Raw genomic sequence first — 21,154 nt, 5'->3', positions numbered from 1 at the left:
TTTTTGGAGTTTTTTAATGACTGTTTCAATCTCCTTACTGGTTATGGATCTGTTCAGGCTTTTTATTTCTTCCTGGTTCAGTTGTGGTAGTTTATAGGTTTCTAGGAATGCATCCATTTCTTCCAGATTGTCAAATTTGTTGGAGTAGAGTTGCTCATAGTATGTTCTTATAATAGTTTGTATTTCTTTGGTGTTCGTTGTGATCTCTCCTCTTTCATTCATGATTTTATTTATTTGGGTCCTTTCTCTTTTCTTTTTGATGAGTCTGGCCAGGGGTTTATCAATTTTATTAATTCTTTCAAAGAACCAGCTCCTAGTTTGGTTGATTTGCTCTATTGTTTTTTTTGGTTTTATATTCCTTATTTTTAAAATGACATTTCTTAACTTTTCACTGAAAGCTAAGAACAACATAGTGACATAAATGCTTTCATTTATCTCTCTCCTAACAGTGTGGAAAAATTTGAGGGGCTGATATTAAAATCCTCCTTTTGGGATATCTGCACAAAATCAGGATCAAACCCTAGTTTTTTCAGCACAGATTCCATGAAAAGATTATCTCAAACAGAAAAGTAAAAGCTCTTTGAAGTAGTTCCATTTTCAAAGGCTTTTCAAGAAGCACTCTAAAAAATTTCTTTTACCATCTTGAAATTTATGAAAATATAATAATCAGATATTATTACATACACACAAATCTGCTACAAGTGTAAACTAATAAAAAAGAAAAATAATAGCAAATTGGCAGTATATACCAAGAACATTAACAGTATTTCTATTTTCTTACTTTTCCATAATCCTCAATTATTTACAAATTGTTTCTATACAATGTTCCCTAACTTTAAAAAAGCACATTATGCCCTTTGACCTAGAAATTCTACTAGAAATAGAATTCTAGTCTATGAACTTGAAGGAGTTATGTAACAGCAACAAAGTTGGAAATTAAGTTGAGTATCTGCTACAGGAAATAGGTACATTATGGCATATCTACTTAATATTATATAGGTATTTAAATCATACACAGGAAAATGCAACAAAATCATCTTACATCAAACAAAAGCACAAAATTATATACATCAAATGCTCACACCAAATTTTAACAATGTACAACAAAAGACTTTAAAACTCAACAACAAAAACAAACAACCCAATTAAAAAATGCACAAAGAACTTGCATAAACATTTCTCCAAAGAACCTATACAAATAGCAAATAAGCATATGAAAAGATGCTCAGTATAACTAATCATTAAGGGCAAATTAAAATCACAATGAGATACCACTTCATACCCATTAGAATTAGAGATCATCAGAAAGAAGAAAGTAACTGTCAAGGAGAGAGTAAAAAATTATAACCCTTGTGCATTGTTCACAGGAATGTAAAATGGCACAACCATTGCGGAGAACAGTGAGGTGGTTCCTCAAAATACTAAAAATTTAATTACTATATGATCCAGCAATCTCATTTCTGGAATATATCCAGAAGAACAAAAGCAGGGACTTAAAGAGATATGGGTATATTCAGGATCACAGCAGCATTATCCAAAATAGTCAAAAGGTATAATCAATACAAAAGTCCATTAACACATGACTAGGTAAACAAAATGTGGTATGTAGGCACAGTGGAATATTGTTCAGCCTAAAAAAGGAAAATTCTGCAATATGCCACAACATGGATGAATCTTGAGGCCATAATGCTAAGGGAAATAAGTCAGTCACAAAAATAGAAATACTATATGACTCTACTTACATGAGGTATTTAGAGTAACTAAAAATCATAGAGACAGAAAGTTTAATGGAGGTAGCCAGGGGTTGGGGAGAGGGGAGAATGAGGAACTGTTTAATGTGTATAGAGTTTCAGTTCCATAAGACGTAGAGGGTTATAGAGAATGGAAGGTGGTGACAGCTGCACAACAGTGTGAATGCGTTCAATACCACTGACTGATACACTTAAACATAGTTAAGATGGTAAATTTTATATTTTACCATAATCAAAAATAGAAAATTAGTAATATGCTTAAATTTGAATCAGAGCATAAACAAAATAATAGCTTTTTAAAGTGAAAGACAATAATAATAGAAAAATACCTTGCAATTCTGCAGCAGTCGTATGAGATGTTCAAAGCAATTACTATTAAGAAATATGGCCTGAAGAACAGGCCTATCGGTGCAATCTAACATGGCTGTGATGGTATCTAGGAAAATAAAAACAAAATCATCGATTTATATAGTGGAAAATTTGGGATCACAGAAACATTTCCCTCTGGCCATATTTTTAATTTAGGCTTTTCAGTGACAGACAGATGTAAAATGAATTGGAAGAAATAGGGATGGAGATTGGAAAAAAAACCTACTTATTACTTATTAAGAAAAATGAATATTTTTATAGTTTATTATTAAAAATATTTGTTTTTCTACATAAGAGTGATACATATTTCCCAAAGATTACAGTTATTCTTCCATTATAATGCTCAAGTATAACTAACTGTGGTTTCCAACTTGCTATTAATAAGCAACACCTAGTTAGTTATATTCTGCAATAGTCTCATTTATACAGTATAAAATTAGCATGTGGCCAGAAAATAAGACTTAGGGATTCAATCCATTCATGATGGTTTGCTCTTGTTTCCTACTGAACAGATACTGTCATTCAGAAATCAAGGGATAACTGGCATAAATAATACAATAGTCCTTAATAAATAAGAAGTCCATTCAATAGAGACTCAAACTTTCTTAGAAAGTTGTAATTTATACAATTATAAAACATGTTTTATAAGAGAACAGAAACTAGATAAAAGGAATCTTATTTTCTTACAGAAACAAAGTCTCTTGTTGTGCACTGATCAAGTTTCACCAAGATTTTGATGTCCAATATTTTTAAGTTGGATACCACACACACCCTCGTACAACCATGTTTTTAAGTCTCTAGAGCTGTATAATAAACCATTAATGTCGGTTATGTCTAGGTTGTAGAATATAAAAAACTTCTTATCCAAATTTCCTAGTACAGCCGTAATGAAAATATTTTATTTCTATGAAAAGAAACTCAATTAATAATACTTGTACTATCAATCTAACAGGGGAATGCAGTAAGAAATCACATATACTGATGAAAGTGCTTACAGAGAAAAACCAAGAAAACAAAGAGAGGGCAGAGAAACAAGACACACATACATAGGGGCTCTGAGAAAAACCAAATAGAGACCCTCTGAAGAAAGGATAGATGTTAAAGTGACATCTACAGAGATTTATAGAAGGACACATAATATTGCCATATGTTACTCTTGCCATAAGTTAGACAACACAAATGCCATCTCCTAGAAACTTACTTTTCCTAGAATTTGAAAATAATAGCTGGCTTTCTTTTTAACAGTGATGCTTTTAATGGAATACACTTTCAAAAAAAAATAGAGGCTCAATTTCGTTAAAGCAAAGATGCTACAAACAAATTGATTCCATGTTAATTATTTTAAAGTCATAATCTCAAGTTACATAATAGGTGAATTAAACAATCAATACTTCTATATGACAGCCTTGAATTTCAAATAAGTCTAAAAAAACAGACTCAGAGAAAATGGAGTATAATAAATTTTATGTAATACTTACTCAACATTTTGATCTGCAGAGCTATGAACCGGCTTTCCCACTGTCTGGATCTCCTTTGATTAGGTAAAGCTGAATGATCTGAATTTAGCAATTTAAAATAGTTCTCTAAAATAGTGCTGGTTTCCACCTGACGTTGATCCGAGCTGCTAGTGAGAAGGATATGGACCACTTCTGTAAGGCACTTCAGAGTAAGTTCTATCTTCCTACCCACTTCTTCAGGATTTCCATCCTCCCAGGAATCACAATCTGCCAAAACTCTCATGAGAACTTCCATGGTGGCTGGAGAAATTGCTTGCAAAGCATTCCTCTGAAACATGAAAGATAATAAACATGAAACCCAAACCAAACTGAAGTTCTGGATGTTTGTAAAAATAAAGTTTAATAAATCTGCAGACTTTCTTTTCTTTTTTAAAGGATTTTATTTATTTGACAGACAGCGAGAGAGGGAACTCAAGCAAGGGGAGTGGGAGAGGCAGAAGCAGGCTTCCCCCTGAGCAGGGAGCCTGATGCGGGGCTCAATCCCGGGACCCCAGGATCATGACCCAAGCTGAAGGCAGACGCTTCATGAATGAGCCACCCAGGAGACCCTGCAGACTTTTTCTTTTAATAAATCAACATAAAAAATTTTAAGCGCATACCTGATAGACATTGCTAGTTTTTATGTATATTAAGTTTTCATTTCCTTGCTAGATTACTAGATTTTCATTTTTATTCCGGTAGCAATCTGCCTACATAGAAAACTTGTTTACCAACCTCCCTTACAGCTTGGGGTAGCCATGGGTCATAGTTCTGGTCAAGAATATATGCTAGTAGAATATGAAGGAAATACAACTTGACAGATAAAAACAGAAGGACCCTTTGCTCTTGGCCTTTTCATCTTTTGCCTGCCTAGAATGCAGATTCCATGTTTGGAGCCACCTTTAAGTCATGAAGAAACAAACCCAAGAACTAAAGTAACAGGCTAAAGAGAGCAAGAAGAGGAATGTGAAAGGACTTAGTCCTTGCCAATACCATGGAGCTGCTGTACCAGCCCAGAACTGCCTACATCTAGATTTCTAATGCAAACAAACAAACAAAAAAAATCCAAAATTCTCAATTTGGCTGAGCTCCTCTAGGGTTTTATGTTGGTTATAGCAAATTCATCCCAAATGACATAGAGATATAAGAGGACTGGCTTGATTCTGGTTCTACAAACATATTTCTGAAATTCTAAATAACTGGTAGCTATTCAAGGTGATCCATTAAACTTAGAAATAATATATATTGCCTAAAACTGTTAAATTGATATAGAATGAATCCAAACATAATGATGCAAAATCATCTGAAAGTAACAGCACTTAGGCCATTAGAGCTTATTATTATCAATATAATAAATAATAGCGGTAACAAGGGCTACAATGGAAGAAACTGTCCACAGAGCATCCAACATCCATTTTCCTCCACTTCCTTATTAAAAGCATCCCTGATGTTTTGGTGGACAAGAGGCTAGCAGAAATAAAGATTACATTTCCTAACCTCCCTTGTGGCCAAAGAGGCCGAGGAAGCAAGTTTTGTTTGTTTGTTTTTTAATCGAAGTTATTATTTGGACGTATTTCCCTTGTTTGCAGTTATCTCATGGAGTTTGCCAAATGAGATTAAAAAAGATGAGTGTCAGCTTTCAGCGTCTCCTTTAAAGATAGCTGGCCCGTGCCATTAGTCTCCCTCCTCATCTCCCCCTCCATTTTTGTGCCCAAAGTGCAAATGCAAATGGTTAGAACTCTGAAGCTAAGCATGTAGCAAAAGAAATAATAACAAGTTGACATTCAGAAGGAACTTGGATACTCTGAAGATCCCAGAGCCACCAGATTAACTCTGGACTACTTCCTGCTACTTTATTTTTTTATGAAGGAAAAAGGTAAAAATTCTAACTTAAGCTGTTCTAGTTTTAGTATTTACTACTAATTATGGGAATCACAAATCTGATAGATCTGTGACTTACTGAGCGCTTATAAGCACTTTACATATATCATGTGTCATTTGGTCCTTATGACTATCTTGTAATTGTTACTGTTTTCTTATTATAAAGAAACTAAAACACATGTAAAGAAAGAAACTAAAACACACAAGAGTAAATAGTTTATCCAAGGTCACACTACGAGAGACAGACATGGGATTCAAACCTCTGTCAGTCTGTCTCTAAAGCTTATCCTCTTAACATAATGCAAAACAACACCTATGTCAACGGGAAGTCCAGGCATGATGCTTGGAGAAGGGAGACCAGTCACAGGACTTCAATTTTCCTGCCATTTAGGAGTGAAAGGACTTAGAACTTGCCAATACCATTCAATTTTCCTGCCATTTACACCTTTAAATATTCAATTCATCTAAACATCTCTCTAAATATCCCTGTACTTACTCTATATTCAATAAATAAACTTCTGACCTCAAAATAGCTACAAGTACAGCTATATAACCTGATTATAAGGATTTTGAGTATTTTTACTATATAAAATAATAAATTGGGCTTCAAGTATCTACTTGATTTCTGTGTGAGTTTTAATTACTGAAGGTCTCTTGATTTCTATGTGAGTTTTAATTACAGGAGGTCTCTCAAGGCTTGATAACCCCTAGGCACTAACAAAAACAAGTCTCTGTGTTCAAAATGGTAACGGGATCCAACCAGCTTCTCCACTAGTCAAAAACAACGTCATTTCCAATTTTATTCATGTATACTTGTTAATTCTTATTTTTAGTAGCAGAGAAATGATGGAAATGAGTAGATACTGATGCAAAAGAAGATTATCAACTAATAAAGGAAGGTGACAAAGCAAACAAACTGAAAAGTAAGATTCTAGTCATTATCCCCCTCACAAAAAAAGACTCTTCTACTAGAGTGAAGAGGAAAAAGAAAGGTAGGCTTCTAGGAAACCCAAATACTATTATTAGCAATATCAGAAATTTTGTTAACCAAAAGAAATCCTATATATTTTCATCTTTTATAGTTGTTGCAATGTCTTGAAACATCATGTTTGTCTTTTTTATGAAATCACATTTATTACTAGACTTGCTGCTCTATCTCTTTAGTGTGTTATAAAAACACAATACTATGTTACAAACTTATTTTAATATTTTAGTACCTGCATTTTAGCATAACTAGTTTCTTTTCCAATCTTATGTATTTTATTGCATGCATTTGAAATATTCCAACAAAGGGCTTTATGCAGGACCAAAGGGGTTAGAAACTTCTGATCTAAACTATGTACTTAAAGAAAACATAGAGGAAGTTCTTTCTGAACTATAATTCTATTTCAACGAGTACTTATACTCAAAGTTTACCACAGACAACTTATAAGATACTCACCTTCAAAAATAAAGAAGTAAGTATTACTAAAATTTCTTTCTTATGAGTAATAAAAAGCTGGTTGGGTTTGTTGAAAAAAAAAAAAAGCACATAAACCTTGTATATATGCATTTAGAAATTACATAGACAGAAGAGTGGTTAACTCAGATATACTTAATTTTGAGTTTGATTTCATCATGTAGCATAACAAGCAGTGATTTTATTTATTTAAGGTAAGAACTAATAGCTAAAGTCAACACAACTAAGAACTTACAATAAAATATTGTTAAATATGGTTATTTATTTAGCAATTTTATTGTTAGTGCTAATATTATTAGGTTTTTAAAGACGTTTTAAATAAAAGATTAGTTTTAAACAAGCTATAAACTCGGAAAAATATCTGTGTGGTTCATGAAATTATAAAAGATCAAAGAATAAATTAAATAATCCACGGAAATCGGGGTGCCTGGGTGCCTCAGTGGGTTAGGCATCTGCCTTTGGCTCAGGTCATAATCCCAGGGTCCTGGGATCAAGCCCCGCATTGGGCCCTCTGCTCAGCAGGGAGCCTGCTTCTCCCTCTCCTCTGCCTGCCTCTCTGCCTACTTGTGATCTCTCTCTGTCAAATAAATAAATAAAAATTAAAAAAAAAATAATCCACAGAAAACTTTTTGCACTGTTAACTATTTTTTAAAATATTAACTTTCAACACTTTCCTCACCTGCCCACCGGCCACAATGGCTCCAAAGAGGTGCAATAAGCAACACTTGAGACTTTCCTTGAGATGTTCACTTTCCTGAAAACACTCTGTGAATATAATACACAAATAAAACACGTAAGATTTCTCCTTCACAGTATGACTTATCTCTAAGGAATGTCTGACACTGAAACATTAAAAACTATTAAAAGGCTAAAATTCCTTAAAAGGCAAGGTTGATACGCATTTTCTCATAATAAAGGAAAACAGAAACCATCTACCAGGTAGTAGTTTAGATTAGTTATGTTATCTCATTTAATTCTCATAATACTCCATGTGAGGATGTTTTGCCCTTATTTATAAATGAGCAAGTAAAAGGTCTTAAAGTTACAGAGCTGCTAAGTGACAAGGCTAGAAGCTAACTGAAATCTGACATTAAATTAGATGTGTTTTTTTGCTACTACTACTTCCTCTTATTATTAGTATAATTGACAATAATTATTCAACTATAAAATTGGAATAATTGGATGAAAAGATTTCCTGGGTTTATTCCAAGGCAAACATTCTAAAGTTCTGGTACCAAAAATAACCTTTCTTTTAATATTATAAAGTATTTTATTGTTTTCAAAAGGTTATACATGCACATGACAAAGAATAATTAAAACAGCATGAAACAACTGTGACCAAAAGTAAGTCTCCCCCAAACCTATTCCTCAATATACCATGCTCCCCACACCTTAAAAAAAAAAAAAGTATATATACCACTGCATCATGTTTTCTGTTTTTAACACTAATATATACTGGGTATCTTACATATTTTATCTTCCTTATTCATTTTTATGACCAATACAATGATGTACCTTAATTTACTTAACCAGTTCTTTACTGATAAACTTTTATGATTTTCCTCTTCATTTTGATAGTCTAATAACCCAGTAATGAATATTTTTTGTATATATCATAGACAAGGTGTAACAACAGAATTATTTCAATTTTATACATAATAAACATTACCAAAAACAAACAGCTTTGAGGTAAATACACTGACAGAAAACTACATTTAAAAAATTAAATGATTCCAGCTATGCTGGAATAACTGTCACTATCCATGGCTTCCTCCTAGAAATAACTAGAAAATTAGACAATATAGGTAGAAATCAATGCACTCTAGAAACTTTCCTTCTCTCAAGAGAAACAAATAAGCTCAATGATTATCTCAGCTTCCTGCTGTACATACACTCAGAACAACTGCACAGAAAAGGGAAAACCTAAAGGAAGATGACTCTTTGCTGAGTTAGGAGGCAGATGAAACGTTTGAGAAGGCCTAGGCATGCAGTACAGGAGTGGAAGGTATAAAGAGAAAGCACTCCAGAAATATTAGTAGGACTCACTTTGAGTCAAAGTATCAATCTTATATGATACTGTGAAATCCCACAAGGCAGGAAAAAACCTAGCAAGAAGTTTTAAGCTGAGTAACTGTGAGATTTTACACAGAGCTGCAAGAAGACAAGAGTTCTAATCAGCCACAGGAGACACACAGAAAATATGTACAGGATATAAAAAGATATACCATGTAAACCGTTAATCATAAGAATGCTGGAGGGGCTATGTCAGTATCTGACAAAACAGTCAAGAAATATTATCAAGGTAAGGCAAGGAATATTACTATGGGTAAAAAGGGAAATGTCATTATTAAAGATAGGAAATGAAAATGAAACTCACCTTTTATAAAATCTACAATAGTTTATTTTAAAGACTTCACATTTCTAAGTACCTGTGATAACTTCTTTGGGATAAACTATCAAAATATGTGCACAATCTATATTCTGCAAACTATAAAATATTGATTGAAGAAATAAGTAACAAATAATGAGATTATCAGATTCATGCACTAGAAGTCTCAGTATTCTCAAGATGTCAATTCTCCTAAAACAGTTCCTAGATGCAATACAATCCCAAACAAATATATCAGCAGGCGTTTTTGTAAAAAAACATTTAAAAACTGGTTTCTAAAATGCATATAAAAATGTAAAGGGTCCAGAACAGCCAAAAAATTTTTGAAGAAAAACAAAGTTAGAGGACTTCATGATTTCAAGATTTAGCATAAAGTCACAACAATCAATATAGTGTGGTAATATCATAAGGGCAGCTATGTGGAACAAAAAAATAGAATCCAGAAATCAGCCTATTTTGATTATCTAGCTGAAGCCAATATTACTACTGGTGGTCAAACAGAGTGGGCACTGCAATCATCTTCACCAGGCACTCAAACAAAGCACTATTTCTCTCTCTCTTTTAAAAAATCATACCTTTAATGTGTGTATATTCATTTCCAATCGACAAAAGCAAAAAAAAAAAAAAAAAAAAAAAAAACTATTTTTTTTTTTTTTTAAATTCTTAAGAAAAAAAAAAAAAAAAAAAAAAAAAAAAAAAAGAGCTATTTCTGTTTTGTTTTAAATTCTTAGGAAAAAAAGAAAAGAGAACTAAAGCAAATATGGCCAAATGTTACGGCAAGATCTGACAAATGAGAGTAGGAAACACAAGGTATTCCTTGTATATATTCTGCAATATTTTCCATATTCTTGACTAAAGCATAACCATTTTTTAAGAAAAAAAATTAAATCCACATAGATCACACCTATAATAGCCAAATCTCTTCTAAGTTTTTTTTAGTTTGATTATTTAATTTTTAATTTTTTTATTTAATTTTTTCAGTGTTCCAAGATTCACTGTTCATGCACCACACCCAATGCTCCATGCAATACATGCCCTCCTTAATACCCACCACCAGGCTCACCTTTCCCCCCCACCCAAACCCTCTCTTGCAAAACCCTCAGCAGTTTTTTTCTCAGAATCCACAGTCTCTGTAAAGGGCCTATTCAGCTAGAGTGGCCCCACCCCGGTTGAACAGCCATTTTATTGCTTATGCAGTAAAACTTAAACTGACCCAGGAGCTTACTTAAAAGCAAGTCTGGGGGACGCCTGGGTGGCTCAGTTGGTTAAGCAGCTGCCTTCGGCTCAGGTCATGAACCCAGCGTCTTGGGATCGAGTCCCACATCGGGCTCCTTGCTCCGCGGGGAGCCTGTTTCTTTCTCTGACTCTGCCTTCCACTCTGTCTGCCTGTGCTCGCTCTCGCGCGCGCTCTCTCTCTCTGACAAATAAATAAAAATCTTAAAAAAAAAAAAAAGCAAGTCTGGGAAACCAGTCTCCGGTAACAAAGCCCAAATACAAGTGTGGGTCAGGTCAGGTGGAGATAACAGCCCGAATGCAGGGATGAGTCGGGTCAGGTGGAGACATCCAATCAGTAAAGCATGCATACTGTCTCCAGAGCTACCAAGGAGTGTGGGCCCCGCCTTTTGCCCGTCTTTTGGGTGCCAATTCTGACTAAGGTGATAGGCTAGTTCAAATAGCTACTATAGGGTAAACTGTAATTCAATTGGTCACTTATGTGTGACCTAGCAGGACTGTACAGCACTGTACAGCTTTCTCTGTGTTACAATCTCATTGGTCACGAGTGCGTGGCCAGGCCCAACCACATGGCCTTTGCCCTTAAAAGCTCGTCTGTAAAGAAGAGAGAGGTCGCCCTTTCTATAAGGGACGGCCCGACCAGTCTGTTTGACGGTCGGTTTGATTCTTGATGCTTGGCGTGAAATAAAGCTTTGCTTGACCTTCGCTTTGTATCAGTCTCGCTCCTTTGACCCATTATTGGGGGACCCAACATTCTCATGCTTCGTCTCCCCCTCCAATTTCCCGCAATTCACTTTTCCTTTCCTTCTCCTAATGTCTTCCTGTTACTCCTAAGGTGTTTTTTTTATTTTTTTAACTCACGTAACTAAGTGAAAACACATTAAAAAACACATAACCTATAGATCATCCTTTAAAATCAAAACAGTCAAGTGAAAATTCAGTAAAGAATTTTTACTTTAAAAAGGTTTAATAAGGGATGCCTGGGTGGCTCAGTTGGTTGAGCGGCTGCCTTCAGCTCAGGTCATGATCCCAGCATCCTGGGATCGAGTCCCGCATGGGGTTCCTTGCTCAGTGGGGAGCCTGCTTCTCCCTCTGCCTCTGCCTGCCACTCTGTCTGCCTGTGCTCACTCTCTCTGACAAATGAATAAATAAAATCTTAAAAAATAAATAAATAAAAAGGTTTAATAAATAAATAAAAAGGTTTAAAAATTAATAAGCAGAAAATTTATATACATATATACACATATGGGTATGGGGGTGTGTGTGTGTATGGCTAGAGAAAGAAGGAGAACACATCAGGAATTCAACAACTATGTTCTTCTTTCTGGAGATATGACATCATGTTTTCTGGTCAGTAATGTTCTTTCAAACACTGAACTGAATCAAAGCAAATAGATGAACAGTAAAGCTGTTTGCTGTATCCTACTCATGCTGACCTGGCTACACCCATGGAAACCATCTTGGTAGATTTTGACAGGAAGAAGGAATTCCTTACCTCAACAGAAAACCTAATGAACCTGTTTATACAGCAAGGGTTTTAGCAAACCTACACAAACACTTAACGTGCTATAAGAAAAGGATACCTTTTAACTTACCTCCAGCAGAAGTATACATTTACTGGTGCTTATTAACATAGAAACACCAAGGCAGAAAGCATTTTTGCTTTCATAGTACTAATAACTAAAAAGCACACAGCATATATTAATTTGATCTTCAAGTGGGTGATCATGGAAGTTCTAAGATTACATCTACTACGTTAGCCTGAGTATTCATCTATAAAAACATTTTTTTCAAAATGCTTACAATGAGTTCAATTAACAGTGGAACTACATCAGGACCAGCAGAAGACAGTGACACAAGGATTGTAAATATAAGACTACAAACTTATCTTCACATGTAGCTTTTGAGTAAAGGCCCACCTCCCTCACTTGATTCTTTAGCCAAGACTAACTGTTACAGGAGAAGCTTCAGAAATTTCAGGATGATCAGCTGGCTTAATGGCCTGGATAAATACTCCCAGTCAAAAACCCCAGTGAGACTGCAGGATTAAAATTCTGATACATATAAAAACCGGAGTGTACAAAATGCCTGTTGGGACATGCAAAGCCTGTTGGGCCAAAGAAGGTTGGTGATGGTGAAAAACACTGACACCAACATGTACAATGGGGAAGAGGCCCCCAGGTGGAATGCTGGCCTTTGAGCGTGACTCAAAAGTCCTGAGAAAGGTGTCTACTACAGGGAGGAGTAACACGGTCACTGAATACAAGAAGGTGTTACGGGAGAAACAGGTCCCAGGAGGGTCAGGTAATTTTCTTTTCAACCCAACAATACTTAACATTAATGAACAGTTGCAAAACAGAGTCATTCTTTCTAAGATGTATTCTTCTGTCCCGTTAGCTTTAGCCTCCCCCAGTCTAATGGGCTGGCACACCCACAATGATCACCCTGCCTAGAGATGTGCCCTAGGGCCTCAGATCTGTCTGGGAAGCTGATAAAGATGAGTTGCATCACAAAGTCACCACTAAATTGCTCCTTAAACCCAGTCCCCAGCCGTCTTTTTCTGCTCTATAACCCAGAAACATTTCTTTTAAAAAGCCAGAAAAGCTGTAAACATGAACAGCATGCCCAATATATCACGAGCTACTTCATCTTCGCAGTGCTAGAAAGACGCTGTGCGAGTCACATGTTAAATCCAGGAATCTGCTCTAGCAGATGTTCTTCAATATACTTTTCTACCAAAGACATATACTCATTACAAACAGGTAGGAGTGCCTGTCTATAAAAATTTCCTTTAATAATGGGAATTCTTCATCCATGATAATAAAATCCAACCACAGCATCAAATTCTGTATCAGAGGTGGAAAAGGACAGTGCAAAGCTCTCTTCCTCTAGGGTGTCCATCACCATCACCCCTACGCCATCCACCTGTGGGGTGAGTAGGCCTGTTAGCCCCCTATCCCAAATGTGGCCTGGGCCCAGGCTGCACTCAGCTCTATTGAGCCCCAACTGGCAAAAGGGAGGCCTCATCCATGAGTCCACCACCAGCTCACAGCCCAGCTCTGTAGTGCCTGGGCAGGAGGCCCTGGCCTCAGGCTTCCCGGCAGTGGCCATGCACAAGCTGGGCCCCCATGCTACTCTTACATTTATTTCAGTAAAAATTCAGAAGGCCTATACTACAGTCATTACAATATTAAGCTCTTCTCAAAATAAAAACACTTTCAGAACAATAAACTAGAGGAAGAACAATAATCATAGCAAAGTATGAATCAAGTACTCCAGTGATAGGTTCTTATAATCTTTAGTTTACAAATACACAAAGATGAATCAAGTAGAATCAGAATAAGAATATAAAGAATAATCAGAATAACATCAAAATCAATGAGAAATTAGGATCGATACTTACGATAAAAGAAAGGGACAAACTCCACTGTGAGAGAAGCTGGTTTATATTTCTGTCTGCTCTTTTCCACAGTACTAAGGATTCGTCTGTCATTAAAAAGAAGTTAATACCAAATTATAACCATGGTGAGTAGAGATGGCATAATTACAGAAACAACTATAAAATAAATTTAATGTATTACTTTATGTATATACTGAACAATACACCTCTAGGATTGAGATAATTTTAAAAACAAAGTCTGGCCTACAATTTAAATGCTCACCAATGAGAGATTTCTTCTTTTGAATTAAGAAAAAAAATTCTAAATGCTTAATGGTGAAACAAGAAGCCAGGTTAAGTCACCAAACAACTAGAAACAGAAAAAGGAGCTAGGCATTTAAAAACTTCCAATCTGTAAAAATAGTTTTTCAGCAATACTGCTAATTTGACACCTAAGTCTATAACTTATTATCACAGGGCAAATAAAACTGATCAGAAATCACACCACTCTGCCACTTTTTGAAACTTTATCTGAAGACAAAGAACCTATTCCACTGCCTTCTTCCATTTTAAATTAATGTAGATCTAGTATGGGCTGGGATTATTTTTTTTAAGGATTTTATTTTTTATTTGACAGAGTGAAAGCAGAGCAAGCATGAGTGGGTCTGGAGGGGAGGGAAGGGCTGAAGGAGAGGGAAAAGCAAGCTCCCTGCTGAGCAGGGACCAGATGCAGGGCTTGATCCCAGACCCTGAAATCATGACCTGAGCCAAAGGGAGATGCTTAACTGACTGAGCCACCCAGGTACCCGGGAATTATTTTGGTTTTTAATGACAATTCCAGTAGTTCTGATAGCTGAAATATTTCGATAGACTTTGGTAAGGCACACAAGTTATCATGTGCTTTTACCAAGATCATTCCATTTCAACACAAAATGAGTCTCTTAAATGAGCATGGGGGATTGGGAAATAAAAGCTACTGTTAAAATGATACATCTGACTAGCGGACTGCAGTAAACTAAACAAAAAACAAAGAACTGAGACACTTTTTTCATACCCTGAAAAAAACTCTTAATGTTATTACGTAAACCCAACAAAAAAGGAAAGTATTTGAAAAACAGCCACAAAGAACTTCTATATGTCTAAATATGATCTACTGATAAAGCAACAGATTAAGAGGACTTCTTTTTGACAACCACAAGAGATATTAAAATTGTTTTCTTAAAGCTAGAAAGAAAAGTCCATTGGCGACATAATAAGTCAAATAAGATAGACACAGCTGGTCAATAATGACAGAATAAAGAGTACTAAAATCCAGATCTAATATTCAGATTCACTAGAAATTGTATTAGGCAGCATTTGCTACAATGCTTTCCAAATCTCTGCCTACTCCCTCTTTTTTTTTTTTTTAAGATTTTATTTATTTGACATGGAGAAAGTGTGTGCACACAAGCATGGCGAGCGTCAGGCAGAGGGAAAACCAGGTTCCCCACTGAGCAGGGAGCCTGATGTGGTACTTGATCCCAGGACCCCAGTGGGATCATGACCTAAGTTGAAGGCATATACTTAACCCAACTGAGCCACCCAGGTGCCCCCAAATCTGTGTCTATTTCCATTGTGGAGAAGGCAGAAGAATTATCATATTTTGTGTTTATCTTAAATTCAAACATAATATCCTAGAATATTATTGGATCTTTCTATTTAATTAAAACCAGTACTGAGATTTTCCTTATGTCTTTAAGATAATGCAAATATTACTAGAGTTTCGAATTAAAAATTCAGTCATGCCTTTAAAAAATTAATGTGGTAGAAAAATTAATTTTAAAATGACAATTTGGGGGGAGGGGGGTCAGAAGAGGGGGGTGGGGTTATGGACATTGGGAAAGGTATGTGCTATGGTGAGTGCTGTTAAGTGTATAAGCCTGGCAATTCACAGACCTGTACCCCTGGGGATAAAAATACATTATATGTTTATAAAAATTTTTTAAAAAATTAAAATGATGATTTAGCTTTTAGTTAGGTCTTTCCATAAGATTACTTATATTGTTTATATTTGGCATATTTATTATAAGTTATAGTATGAACTAACAGATTGGATATATCCTATCCAAATATCCTGTACTACAAACAATATACATTCTTACTTTAGTAATATAATGAATATGTACTCCTGCAATTTGTGAATAATGACTTATTCTAAAGGCCCTATATTAGATATAACATATGAACATAAATAATTTCGATTATGGAGCACCTGGGTGGCTCAGTCATCTGCCAAAGGCAGATGGCCCATGTCATGATCCTAGGATTCTGGGATCAAGCCCCAGTGGGGCTTCCTGCTGAACAGGGAACCTGCTTCTTTCTTTCTCTCTGCCGCTCCCCCTGCTTGTGGTCTCTCTAATAAAATCTTTAAAAAAGTGATTTAAAAAAATTCCTGGGTTCTGGGGTAGCTCAGTTGGTTAAGAATCTGCCTTTGAATTGCACTCCTGGGTATTTACCCCAAGGATACAGATGTCGTGAAAAGAGGGGCCATCTGTACCCCAATGTTTATAGCAGCAATGGCCACGGTCGCCAAACTATGGAAAGAACCAAGATGCCCTTCAACGAACGAATGGATAAGGAAGATGTGGTCCATATACACTATGGAGTATGATGTCTCCATCAGAAAGGACGAATACCCAACTTTTGTAGCAACATGGACGGGACTGGAAGAGATTGTGCTGAGTGAAATAAGTCAAGCAGAGAGAGTCAATTATCATATGGTTTCACTTATTTGTGGAGCATAACAAATATCACGGAGGACAAGGAGTGTTAGAAGGGAGTTGGGGTAAATTGGAAGGGGAGGTGAATCACGAGAGACTATGGACTCTGAAAAACAATCTGAGGGGTTTGAAGTGGTGGGGGTGTGGGAGGTTGGGGTACCAAGGGGTGGGTATTATAGAGGGCACGGATTGCATGGAGCACTGGGTGTGGTGCAAAAATAATGAATACTGTTATGCTGAAAATAAATAAATTGAAAAAATTAAAAAAAAAAAAACAAAAAAGAATCTGCCTTTGGTGCAGGTCATGATCTTAGAGTCCTGAGATTTAGTCCCACATCAGGCTCCCTGGGTCAGCAAGGGCCTACTCCCTCTCCCTGCTTCAGCTCTCTCTTTCTCTCTCTCTCGCTAATAGATAAATAAAATCTTAAAAAAGTAAAATAAAAAAATGTTTTAATTACCATTATTGTTGTAGTGAAATTTAATATACTAACATGAATAAAAGGGGTAAAAACCATTATATGTAACACAAACATTGAATCATAAGTAGTTTGTACTACACATTTGCAACAGGTTAAGACAGAACAGCTAAAAATGAATTTAGTCTTATTTTTAAATCACAGTGTACTTTCTTGTTAAATTATTATTTGATATTTGGGTCAAGCACGTGGCACCTAGCAGAGGCTAACACATACCAATTTCTGAGGGTTGTAAAACATGTTTGCATCTTAGTTTTCTAAGTTCGTGTCCCTTGGTCAATTACTTTGTACTTCTTTTTTATGTTGCCATCATGCCTAAGACATAACTATTTCTCTTAAGGTTTTAATCTGGAAATAAATTCAAGCTCTTGCAAAAGTTGCAAGAATAAAAATTGTGTAACTTCAAATATATCTCACCCACATTCATCATGAAAATTTTACCCAAATCCTTTCTCTTTTGTTCACCTTTCCCTATTATACAAAGGACACATATTTATATATACATGCATTCCCACAAATAGCACTTTCCAGAACATTTAAAGGGAAATTATGTATATTTTGGTATATTACTTCTAAATACTTTAGTGAATACCTGATATGGTCTTACACAATAACAGTATAGTTCTAAATTTTAATACATTTAATATTAAAATAAAACATTTATCTACCATTTGTAATCCCATTTTGTTAACTGACCCATTAGTATCCTTTGCAGCATTTTCTCCCCCTCTCAGTACAGCTTCCTGTCCAGATATTTCATCTGGCTGTCATGTCTCTTTGTCCTCTCTCAATCTGAAACATTTCTACAGCCTTTAGGACATTTTTGAAGAATACTGTCCCACACTCCTTCCTTTTATTCATTAAAATATTCTTTATTTTGGGTTTGCTTGATGTTTCTATATAATTAGATTCAGATTATGCATTCTTGGAGGAATACTATAAAAGCAATGATATGTCCCTCTAAGAGCATCACAGTTGGAGGCACAGATGTCCACCTGCTCGTCACTGATGCTAATTTTGATCATCCAGTCAATGTACTATTCAGTACTATACAAAATAACTACTAATTTTTCCTTTGCAATGAATAATCTGTGGCAAAACATTTTAAAACCATGCAAAAATCATGCTCTTTACCAAAACTTTCCCTAGATTTACCATCCTGATCCACATCTTTCTTATAATTTGTGTAAAATGCAGATTTTCTTCCAACAATCCCTATACATTTACTAATTGGCACTTAGCCTTCTACTATAAGCAAGATCCTCTTTTCCCTTTATCTATCTATTTACCTCCCTACCTACCTATCATCCACCCACCCACCCACCTGCCTAGCTATCATCTATCACTGGTATGGACTCATTAATTCCTCCCCCACCCCCGCCAATGGTTTATAATTCTTTTTTTTTTTTTTTTTAAGTGAACTCTACACCTAGTGTGGAGCACAAATTCATGACTCCAAGATCAAGAGTTATATGCTCTATTGATTGAGCCAGCTAGGTGGCCCTGTTTATAGTTCTTTATGGCAATTATTTATTTTCATATATACATTGTCCCAGATTTGGCCAGAAGGAGCCCTAGGGCATAATTTAGTCTAATTAAATTGTTTTTCTCTTTGGGCAGGTAGTAAGTCCTACTGTACTTATACTGCACAAAGTAGAAACTCAATAAATATATTTTTTAAAAAATTCTTGAATGATAAGGCCTTTTCAGGAAAGAATTCTTTCCCTACATATATTTTAGTTCCACTTGAGAAAATCTTTCTAAATATGTAAGATGCTACAAACAGAATCAAAATTGAGCTAATAGATTAATCAAATCTATTCCTTAAATCAAATTACATCTGGAGAGATGAAAAAATCCATATATTTCATCTTTTTTTTTTTTTTAAGATTTATTTGAGAGAGAGCAACAGCACGCTAGCAGGGGGAGGGTCAGAGGGAGAAAGAATCCTCAAGCAGACTCCACCATACACTGACAACAGAGTGCAGGGACAGATCCCAGGACTGTACTACGATCACAACCTGAGGCAAAACCAAGAGTTGGGACACTTAACCAACTAAGCCACCCAGGCACCCTAAGAACCCTAAGAAACATACTTTTAAATGGCTCTGCATTTGGAATAATGCTAATTTACATTCGTTCTAATTTGTTTTAGTTGTTTTAGTAAGCAACAAACATAAATAATACATAAGAAAATACATTTCATGTTTCCACTTAACTTCAGAATTAGATCAGTATATAAGTTATTGCTATAGCTCCCCTGTATAGGTCTCCCATGAGCTACAGATTTTTCCTAATTCCATGATTTATTTGTAGTATGTTTCATTTCCCTATCAAAGTCAAAGAAACTCAAGTCTGAACCCTTGCTATACTGTTTACCTCTAAAGCAGTTCCTACTATTAAGAGCAAAATTTGTTATGCCCTGTAGAGATATGGGGACAGCTTCCGGCCTAATTCCTGGTATGTATATTGGACACAGTTAGCAAATGCCACCACTCATCCATTACTTTGTTCCTCTTCCTATTACTTTATTTATGCAGAATTCTCTTTCTATACCATAGCATTTCAATATCTTCTTGTTTTTGGTTCTCAAAAGTTGTTTTTTGCTTTCATTTACCAATTTTATTTGTTTTAAGTTGTTGTCAGATCGACTTTTTTATATCTTCTCTCATTCCCCCAATTTTAAATTCATTTTGTTCTTATTAAGATTCCTTCAAAAGCTTCTCCTCTGTCATTTTCAGACTGATCTCATGTTCCTCTTTCTGTATACGTCTTGCTATCTATAAAGAAAAACTATCTGTCATTATTTCAAAACTTAAAACATTTTCTTAGATTTGCCATTACTGACAGATCAGAGGTAGAGGATGGGGAAGTAGCAAGAATGAAAGGAAGAGATATAATTTCCTTAAGAAATCCCTAGCATCAATGTAAAAATAGAGAGAACACTAGCTTCCACCAAGGGAGCCATGGAGGAGAAGAAGCTAAGGCTCTCCACTACCTATGGCCAATGGGCCTCAACAAGGGCCACAAGATGACAAAGAATGTGAGCAACCTAAGGCACACCAAGTTCGTTCGATCCAAGAGGTGTGTGGCTTCACCCCATATGAGCAGTGTGACATGGAGTATTCAAGGTCTCTAAGGGCAAGGGCGCCCTCAAGTTCATCAAGAAAATTGTGCAAACACACATCCGTGCCAAGAGGAAAGAGAAGTTAAGCTATGTGCTGGCAGCAATGAGGAAAGCAGCAGCCAAGAAGGAACCCCTCCCCTCTGTATATTATAAGTCTTTCCGGAAAAAAAAAAAATAGAACACTGATTTTTTGAGAACCATAGTGATAAATGAGTAGAAAGGCTACAAATGAACACTGTTATGTGCCTCTTTCAATCTTCAAAGAGTCATGAGCAGTGCTCAAGCAGAGGCAAAAGGCAGTGACAGTGCAGTCTGCCAATGATTCCCATGTCTACCCCTTCTAATCAAAGTAGAACTAACTTCTTGGTTTCACTGCAGTAGATGGGGATGTGGGACTAATCCTGACCAATGAGTTCTGAATGAAAATAAGATGTGTCATGACCAGCCGAGAGCATTAAATTGCTAATGTGAGACATTTCAGAGCTTTCTTTTTTCTCAAGTGGTAATTAGCAAAGCCTTAGATGCTTGCTCCTCTGTTAGCTTAGGATCTTGAGGGACTATGATGACTGAGGGCTTCCTGCCAAAGATGGCAGACAGCATGAACAAGAAATAGAACTTTGTTATTCTAACCCTTTGTTTGTTATTGTAACATCATCTGTCTTATCCTGACAGATAAAACATCTTTGTCAAGGAAAATTCAAAGCACTTTCTCTCTGGGAAAAGAGACATATTAAAGCTCAATAGAAAAGAAGTATTCAATACTAAGTAAATGGTAATAGAACTGTTTACTTGACACAAATTTGAGAGTCATGAATTTCCAAAAACATAAGTGCAC

At 35.7% G+C, this 21,154-nt stretch overlaps 1 protein-coding gene and 2 pseudogenes across 9 annotated transcripts in view; 1 reads left to right on the top strand and 2 right to left on the bottom strand.

Annotated features, from left to right (window-relative positions):
* The window catches only part of NBEAL1 (neurobeachin like 1), a 197,873-nt gene that overhangs the window by 127,650 nt on the left and 49,069 nt on the right, over positions 1–21,154 (bottom strand). For all 9 annotated transcript variants that reach the window (XM_059393241.1, XM_059393243.1, XM_059393236.1 and 6 more), the window contains 4 exons: positions 13,982–14,064; positions 7,636–7,721; positions 3,599–3,905; positions 2,081–2,187 (listed from right to left, as the gene is read on the bottom strand). In XM_059393241.1, the coding sequence (XP_059249224.1) occupies positions 2,081–2,187; positions 3,599–3,905; positions 7,636–7,721; positions 13,982–14,064 (583 nt within the window). The remainder of the gene's footprint in view (positions 1–2,080; positions 2,188–3,598; positions 3,906–7,635; positions 7,722–13,981; positions 14,065–21,154) is intronic.
* Positions 13,041–13,479, bottom strand: LOC132012836 (ADP-ribosylation factor-like protein 2-binding protein; annotated as a pseudogene).
* On the top strand, positions 20,200–20,513 carry LOC132012835 (large ribosomal subunit protein eL36-like; annotated as a pseudogene).

Source organism: Mustela nigripes, chromosome 3 (genome assembly GCF_022355385.1).
Source record: "Mustela nigripes isolate SB6536 chromosome 3, MUSNIG.SB6536, whole genome shotgun sequence".
In the NCBI taxonomy this organism is placed as follows: Eukaryota; Metazoa; Chordata; class Mammalia; order Carnivora; family Mustelidae; genus Mustela; species Mustela nigripes.
Note: the sequence above shows the minus strand (reverse complement) of the source record. Positions and strands in the feature narration are given on the sequence as shown.